The sequence below is a fragment of the Pipistrellus kuhlii genome, unplaced genomic scaffold, assembly GCF_014108245.1.
Source record: "Pipistrellus kuhlii isolate mPipKuh1 unplaced genomic scaffold, mPipKuh1.p scaffold_m20_p_1, whole genome shotgun sequence".
In the NCBI taxonomy this organism is placed as follows: Eukaryota; Metazoa; Chordata; class Mammalia; order Chiroptera; family Vespertilionidae; genus Pipistrellus; species Pipistrellus kuhlii.
The window spans coordinates 116,831,484-116,840,565 of NW_023425404.1; the positions used below are offsets into that span (position 1 = coordinate 116,831,484).

The 9,082-nt window shown below is 45.7% G+C and overlaps 1 protein-coding gene across 3 annotated transcripts in view; it reads right to left on the reverse strand.

Moving 5' to 3' along the window:
• The window catches only part of FAM171A1 (family with sequence similarity 171 member A1), a 105,872-nt gene extending 97,048 nt beyond the window's left edge, over window positions 1–8,824 (reverse strand). For 2 of the 3 annotated variants that reach the window (XM_036460621.2, XM_045588355.1), the window contains exon 1: window positions 8,544–8,824. In XM_036460621.2, the coding sequence (XP_036316514.1) occupies window positions 8,544–8,640 (97 nt within the window). In that variant the 5' untranslated portion in view covers window positions 8,641–8,824. The remainder of the gene's footprint in view (window positions 1–8,543) is intronic. The other variant, XM_036460611.2, reaches the window with a different exon arrangement.
• Between the last annotated feature and the right edge of the window lie 258 nt (window positions 8,825–9,082).

Below are 9,082 nucleotides of genomic sequence, written 5' to 3' on the forward strand. Positions count from 1 at the left end.
TGAGACTGACATTTACACCCACAGGATAGGTGTGAAGATTAAATAAGAGAACCCACTCAGGTCCTTCGCATTGTGCCTCGCACGCAGTGAGACCCTTACGTGTTTGCTAGTCATTATTATTTCTTCGTATCTAGGTGAATGAAGCTGAGAGTGCCTGTTATTATTGATTACACTGACTTAACAGTAAGGATAGGATAGATACCTAAATATTTACCATTTAAAGAATTCAGTACATTAGTTACTAAAATAAACCTTACTTCCAAGTTTTCGGGGTCAAAATACAAAAACTCAGGAACACTTTAAATACAGCATTTGGTATCAAATAAGCTGCTTCAGGTTTTCCTTGCATATGGGTCCACTGAACTTAGAACTCAGTCCATGGAGTTGACCATCGAACGTCTCAGGGCAGGAAGGGACACCGAAGTCACTCGTCCACACCCTTCTCCAGACTCACTGAAAGGACCCTCCGCAGTCCTCTTCCCTACTCTCTTCCACCTCCCCCGTGGCGGGAGATCCTTACTGATGCTTTGATTCTGGTCTTGTGAGACCCCAAGCAGAGACTGGCCTGAGCCGTGCTGTGTTCAAACTTTCCACCCATGGAAACTGTGGGGTTGTAATGAGTGGTTTCCAGCTGTTATATTAATATTTTGGATACTCTGGGACGGCAGCAATAGAGAATAATGGAATAATCCTTAAAATATCTGAGGTTCCCTAAATGGTCTCCCTGAATCTTTTTTGTTCTAAATCACACATTTTCTAGAATGGGCAATCATATGACATGCATAATGACAAAGCCAAGCGACCTGATTTCAAGCTCTCCTTTGAATGTGCTGTGGAGGTTCAATCAATCTTAAATCTGGCATCTGGGAGGACCAAATATTGTACAATCCTTTAGGTATGGTCCCACCAGCACATGACACAACAAAATTAAGTCCTAATCTGGTTTCTAGAAACTAGGCATTTATCAGGGCATCCCAAAATCACTCGGGCAGTGTTAGAAGCCAAGTCATACTTTCTACTCACTTTTTACTTAATCTTGTAGTCACCTACAAGATCCAAGTCTTTTTTAAAAAATAGATTTCTTCCTTTCTATATTTTATTTTATTGCTTCAAGTGCTACAAAGAGTAGTACATTTGTCTCCTTTTTTTCCCCACTGACCTTCCCCCAGCCTCCCTTACCTCCCCATTATCTTGCTTCCATTGGTTATGCTTATTTGCAGGCATACAAGTCCTTCGGTTGATCTCTTCAACTCCCCCTTTCCTTTCTATCTTTAAATTTTGTTAATTTTAACACATTTTTGGATTTTACCATCTAAACTGCCTACAGAGGTTGTTTTTTTTAATCCATATTTTGCAACAGATTGAATGCTTGTGTTCCCCAAAATTTGTGTGTTGAAACCTAATCCTTAATGTTGCTATATTTGAAAGTGGTGCCTTGAGAGGTGATTATGTGAGGGTGGAGACCATACGAAAGGAATTAGTGACCCCATATGAAGATACAAAGCTCCCCTGCTCTTTCTACTATGTGAGAGCATATAAGAAGACGGCTATCTACCCTGTTTCCCCAAAAATAAGACAGTGTCTTATATTAATTTTTTCTCCCAAAGTTGCACTAGGTCTTATTTTCGGAGGATGTCTTATCTTTCCATGCACTAGGTCTTATTTTCGGGGAAACACGGTATTAAACACCCTGATCAAACACACAAATCTGCCAGTGCTTTGATCTTGGACTTCCCAGCCTTCAAAACTGTGAGAAAAAATTTTTTGTTGATTATGGTTTTCTGTTACAGCAGCCTGAATGGACTAAAACACTTCCTTTTCACCTTTGTTTCATTAGAAAGTATAATCAATTTCCCAGAAATGTACTCATCCAAATTATTAATAAAATACTATTAATAAACTATAAATTATTAGCCTGATAATAATCACACAATGAAATTAAGAATGAAATGTTAACAAAATATTAAGATCCTAGTTACATGTGCTTTAATTATTTCTGCTAAAATAAATTTCCATTAGAAAGTGCTTTTATTATGCTGACCTTCTCTCCAAGAGGAGACATATAAGCTGTAACTGGTACGAAGGAAACAAACCACAACCACACCTTAATCTCAATAGCGTGGAGAGGAAGAGAGTGAACTTCATCCATTGAGACTCTGCTACCAATTCTGTTTTGAAATCGGAAGTCTTACTAATCTGACTCACCTTACTGATTGAGGATAGTTTTAACGTCTTTAGTTCAGCTCTGTCAAAACTGCATTAAAAATCACATTAAGAATATTCCCCTCTATGTGAATTCAATACTTTTTCTACTCAAATTCTGAGTTCAAAAAAGTAAATTCAAGCAAATAAAATGTTCATCAGACTTGGAAATAGTTGTCTTTCCTCATAAACTCATGCTTCTCTATCCCTGTGGGGTACAGGGTGAAACAAAACCAACCAATCTTTTATAAACTCAATACTAACTTCCAAGCTTTTTTTTCCTAAGCCAGTTTTTCCTATGCCATTTGCCAGGAAAATATTTGCATATGTGTTTATTATGTTATTTCACATAAAATTAAGAATGTGAAATATTTTATGAACATATTAAATCTATATTTAATCATATTTAATCCTTACCTGAAGATATGTTTAGAGAGAGAATTAGAGAAATTGATGTGTGAGAGAGAAACATTGATCGGTTGCCTCCCATACATGCCCTGACCCGGGATGGAACCCGCAACCTAGGTATGTGCCCTGACTGGGAATTGAACCTGCAACCTTTTTGGTGTATGGGATGATGCACCAACCGAGCCACCTGGCCAGGGCCATATTTGATCATCTTCTCTCCCGATGCAATTTAAGTAATATGAGCTTTATACAATTGTTTCTGTAATTATTTTATTCAGAGCATCATATGGCATTGGAAACCATTATAGAACCAATGTTTTCCAATCTATGCAGTCACTTTTTAAATATCTGATCATTATAAGGAGTTTTCTTATAATTTTTAGGAGCACTCTAGGAAATAAAACTTCTTGTGTCTGACTATGGGTAAATTCTTGGAATATGCAAAAATAAACATTACAGACAACTAATAGCAGTATTTTTAGTCATTATTTAGTGTTAGTTGGTTTTATCTTAGTCAGAAAACTCTTGCCTAATTACATTAAAAGTATCTTAATGCCCTCACTTTATGAATTTGTCTTTCCATTTCTTTTCCAATTGGATTGTAAAATATCACAGGGTAAAAACCTCTAATCAAGCTTTCACAAAAATATACTGCTCCCCTCCACACCATCCTTTTTTGTCTAAGAAGTAGCATACTTTATTCATACAGCAGATACTCAATACTGTACTTATGATTTCAAGAGCAGAAAAAAGAATATAGCTGTAGGTGAAGGGAAGTGAGGATGTACACCAGCCTTCCAGGGGGCAAGGAGTGGTACATTCCCGCTGGAGAAGACCATTCCAACCGGTGAAGGGAAGATGTCAGCAAGACAGCATTCCCTCTGGAGGATCCAGGGGGGAATCCGTTTCCTTGCCTTTTTGGCTTTCAGAGGCCTCCTGCGTTCCTTGGCTCCCGGCCCCTCCTCCACCTTCACAGCCATCCTGTCTCAGACTCTCAGACTGAGACCCTCAGTCTCTCAGACTCCGCCTCTCTCTTGTGAGGATCCTTGTGATTGATTATATTGGGTCCAACTGATACCCAGACTATCCAAGAAACATTACTGAAACAGTGTTTGAAGAGATGCTGGACTGAAAGGAGAGACTAAAACAGGGACCCTCTAGGATGAAGGTAGGCAAAGTAGTGAAAATGAAGAGAAATGAATGAGTGAATGTTTATGAGCTATGTTGGGAGGATAAGTATGATACATTAACAAGTAGTAAGGTCTTCAGCCTTAAAATAACTGAGTGGTTCCTTCCCTTTCTCCGTTATTTTCTTACCTCTTGGCCAAAGCCCTAAAATCAAGGAGATTCAAACTTCTCTAGATTCTTGAGTTCATTTCCTTAGGAAGAGACTCCAGCCAGGACACTTCATTAACCTTATCCTTTTCCGAGCCCATAAGGTTTGAATCCCACACTCTGTTGCCAGTGACCCCTTCAGCTGCTATGGGACCTGCCCAAATGTCATAGGTCTTCCTTCTCAGGACTACACTGAACTTAATCCCTTTGCTCCCAGTTGAGATGGAAAATTCACATGAGAGGTACAGTAGTTTCACACTTCCTGTATTCCCTCTCAGGTGTAGTGTCAAGGATAATCCCGGTGTTTACGCTGCCTCTGCCCTCTGCCTGCCCCAGGGTGTCCTCAATTGTTCATGTGGTCCAGGCCCAGAGTTGGCAGGACTCACTTGCCTACAAGAGGCAGATAAGTATTGGAAGGGCTGTGCTGAGACTGGGACAACATGGGGAGGCCATTCCAAGTTGGAGGGGGGACCCTACTGTTTCACTGTATGAAGGCCTAGGGGGCCTATGGTGACATTAAATCGCAACTTTCTTTTACCTCATTTATTACCAATAGGTGGCTTTCCATAATAATTAGAGCCAAACTTGAAAGCAAGCAAGATTCCTACTAGAGTGGCTTGTGGCTACACGTCCTTTCTTCAGCTGTGGACAATCCCGACTCCAGGAGGAACAGAGAGCACTCATGCACCTTGCTTACAGACAGAAGTCGCATCTCACTGATCTCATCGGGGGAAAATTAGTTATTTTAGTGGCTGCAGTAAGGGTCCTGGAGGCAATCCTCAAGGATCCCCAACATGGCTTCAATTTGGCAGAATTTTGTTAAACAGATGCAAAAGCTTCATGCATTTCTCCATTACATTTATTGGCTTGGACCCAAGAAGTAGTCTACGCTCCACCGTTACCCTGCTGTACAGGTGCAGCTCTTTCATAATTCTTGAGGATTAGGGTTTGTATTAGTTTCCTATAACAAATTACCACAAGTCAGTGTCTTAAATCTACATGGATTTACTATTTTACAGTTCTAGAGGTCAGAAGCCCAAAATCAGTATAAATTGGGCTAAAGGGAAGATGTCGGCAAGGCAGCGTTACCCCTGGAGGCTCCAGAGGAGAATCCGTTTCCTTGCCTTTTCTGGCTTTCAGAGGCCGCCTGCGTTCCTTGGCTCCCGGCCCCTCCTCCACCTTCACAGCCATCAATGCAGGACCCTCAGTCTCTCAGACTCCGCCTCTCTCTTGTGAGGATCCTTGTGATTATATTGGGTCCAATCGATAACCCAGACTATCCAAGACTGGTGAAGTTCCTATGCCATGTCAAGTAATATATTTATAGATTCCTCCTGATATCTGATGTTACTCCATGGTCTTTCCACTGATCACCGTGCTCCAATAACTCAAATTTGAGTTTAGCAAAGAACAGACTTCTCAGAGAGAAGAGAGACAGCCAACCATTCACTTCAGTCTGATGACAGATTGTAGCTTCTCTGAGATGAACAAAAAGTTAGCATATCATTGCAAAATTAGATAATGAGCAGTAACTTCAAGATCCTACAGCAGAAGGCTGAGCCTGAATTCCTGAGCCTAGCTCTGACCTCTCTTATGCATAAAAGCGCTGGCCTTCAAACATACATTCCCAAAGAGCTCATCTGCACAGTTCACTGCTCTTCAAGGACAGACTCCTCTATCAAGCCAGCTGCAGTTTCTAAGAGGTGGAGAAAGGCAAAATTAGCCAATACTTCAGAATAACAGCTTCTGTAACATTAAAAAAAAAAAGATACTGTAAACACGTTACAGCAAATGAGATGAAACAATAAAAATATGCAATCATATCCTAGCACTAGTTCAAGTTTGTAATTAGAAAAGCCCCACTGTGACAATGAACTGTTGCTTTTGAAATCCCTTTGCTGATTCGAGGCAGCTACAGTAAGAAGAGAGAATCTGAAGCCAAACCTTAAATCTTATCTTGACCACATAAATAGCAAAACTGTGCCAAGAAGTTTTGCAAGATGTTCATTTCCGCATAACATTGCAAAGATTCGTTTAATAAAGGTGTCATTTGGTCCCCAAAATCTAATGAGAATACTGTAGTATAATGAGCTGTGTGTTCCAAGTCTCTAAGATTTTCCCAAGTAATTTCTAAGTCCTATTGGTATACAGTATCTGTGTGTACACAACTCATACTAATGTTTCAACAATGATTCAAGTACGTAAGTTTCAACAATGAAAGTAAGTAAAACTCCCACAAGTTAGATTTCAGAGAAGGTAAACATGGGAGTTTTCTTCTAAAAATGCGTGTTAACAAAGATGACTGCATGTTGCACTACAACAGCGATTTGCACCACAATAGCGATTCTGTACCACGGAATTTTGTTAATTAGCTTATGTGTGCCTCGAGATGATAAAGGTTGAAAATTGGTTTATTGGTTAAAAGCTGTCTTCAAACCTTCATCAATGCAGCACTGACCATGTGCAAAACAATCTACAAACTGTTCTGGGAAATGCCAAGTGAAATCAGATGCGGCCATTGTCTTCACTGTGATCCAAAAGAGTTGAGAAAACATGAGTTTAAAAACTATGTTAAAAGGTTAAGGGTCAAGATTTCTTGAAGAACTCAGTGGGGTGAAAGAGACCTTATCATGACCAAGGAGATATTGTCCATTCCCATAAAAATACTAGCTCATAATCCAGAAGCCAGGTAGGAAGACCCAACTTTGGTTACGGCTCCTGGGCTCAACTCTTTAAAAAGCCACCCTTAGCCAATCAAGGAAGGAATCTAGGTGGGAAAATGTTCAACTCAACCACCCCATAGACTAAGATTCTCTTAGCCACAGCATAAATATCCTCTCGGGTTGATAATTTCTCTTCCACTTCACAGAACACTCCATTTCTGGGAGCTGAGTTACCTGATCGGATTTTTAGCAAGATCTCTGTTAAATGTGGTCTCCAATCTACACCTAGGTTTTATCATGACTCTTTCCCCCTCTCCCCAAGTTGAGGCCAACCAAGCCTTCCCCTATTTTACAACTTAATGTTTCCATATATTACATTTCAAGTGTAAAACAAAAAAATTCAACGCCTTCTTTGGAATGAATGGCCTCCTTGAAATGCAAATGTCATTCATTAAAATAGCTGATTCAAAGAGAGATAGCTATGTATTAAGAGGCTACAACTATACCAATGATCTAATGTCCTAAACATTCATTTCCTACATGAAGAGGCATGAATCTTTTTGTACAGCATCAATGTTCCCCTTCCATAATATACACTACAATTTTATACACAATTCATAATTGTCATATTATACCGTAGCTACAGCAAAAGCAATGCATGAAAGAGATACTGGCAAATGGTACAGCAAGGGATGGACATGAAAACCTTTCATGCAACCTGTAGGTAACAAACTAAGCCCGGCAGCCTGGAGTAGAACCTTCCTCTCTGTCACATCAGGCGTGAATGGCCATCCAGGTTCTTTGCTCCGACATTTGTCATATGGGAAGAGAGTGAGCATGAGAATGGGGGTAAGGCAGGATTTGAGCAAGAGGACACTGGATGGAGCGATCTTGGTTTATCCTGTGGGCAGGAATGACTTCACAGTTCACACACCTTTCAGCACGGAAAGGACATGGCAAGGAGCTGGGGCGCGGGGAGGAAGGGGAGGGGGGCTGCAGGGGGCCCTTGCAGGAGACCTGAGAAGCCCGGGGAGGCCGGTAGGGCGTCCTGCAGATGCTCCTCTGCGGCGGCCTCACTCACCCTTTGGAGAAGGCCGGCAACGGAGAAGCACCAATGCGTGCAAAGGAGGCTTCGGGGCTCCCCCCACCCCTCAAAAAAAAAAAAAAAAAAAGTCGTATTTTAAAGACAAAAGACAGGCTCGTGGCCTTTCTCAGAGGCGACCGCATCACCTCAAGGGCTGGGGAGCAGATTTGCAGAGGCCAAAGATTAGACAAAAGGCAGGAGCTGGCGACATGCAGCCCTGGAAACGATTGTTGTTGTTTCAGAGCGCTCGGGGTCTCCCGGCTCCAATCCTTCCACCCCTTCCGGAGCGGCTCCTGGGCCGACGAGGAAGTCCCTCAAGGCCCGGGGGAGACGTCGGACGGGGAGGAGGAGGAGAAGGGGACCCCCCAAACTTTCCCGAACTGCGTGCGGCAGGCCGGCGGCTGGCAGCAGCCTCGGAACCTGGAGTCCCCCAAATGGCACAGGACACGCCCGGGGCCGCGGCCACCCCCTCGCCGCCGCCGCAACAAAAGGGTCCAACGCAGCTGCCCTCGCGTCCGGGTTGCTGGCACCCGAGCCCGGAGGAGGCTGCCAGGGTCGCCGGGGCGAAGGAGGCGACGGAGCCGCGTGTCCCCGTCGAGGCGGAAAGAAAAGGACATTCGGATGCACCCGAGCGCGCCCCCGAAGCCGCCGAGCCGGTGCCACCCGCACCCCCACCTGTCCCCGGCCCCCCCCCGGAGCACTGGCCCCAGGCCCCGGGCGTCCCCGGGCGGCGCCGCCCCCTCCGGGCGCAGCGCGGGGCCGCAGGCCCGGCTCCCCGCTCCCCGGACAATGCGGCGGGCGCTGCGGCAGGCCGGGGCCACACAAAGCCCGCCGCCGCGCCGCGCACCCACCTTGGGCTGCGGCGCCCGGGTCCCGCAGCGTCTTGGTCACCGCCTTCCAGACGTGGCAGCCCAGCAGGCAGAGCAGGAGCGCCGCCGGCCTGCCCATCTCCGCGCCGGGGGCCCCGGCCGGCCCGGCCTCGCCGACCGACCACCGGGACGGAGCGGCGCGTCAGGGGCGGCGGGCGGCCGCGCCGGCCTCCATGTCCCCGCCCGCGCGCGCCGGGCCCGCCGTGCAATTGGCCGCGCTCCCGCCGGGCCCCGCAGCCCCGCCGCTCCCTCTGCTGCGCGCCCCGTGGGGTCCCCGCAGCGCCGGCGCCGCGCCCCGCCCACCGCGAACCCTCCGCTCCCGCCCCGCCCGCGGCGGCGGCCGGTTCCCGGGGCCCTGGTGCCGCCTGGCGGCCGCGCGCCGCGGAGAGACTGTGCGCCCGGGGCCCGGGCTCCCCTTGCACCTCAGTGTCCCCGCGGTCCCATTCAGCCCGCATCTTCCCATTCTCCGCTGCTTTGGAAAAACACACTCCTGCATCTCAAGTGTGAAGCCTCCACACCGT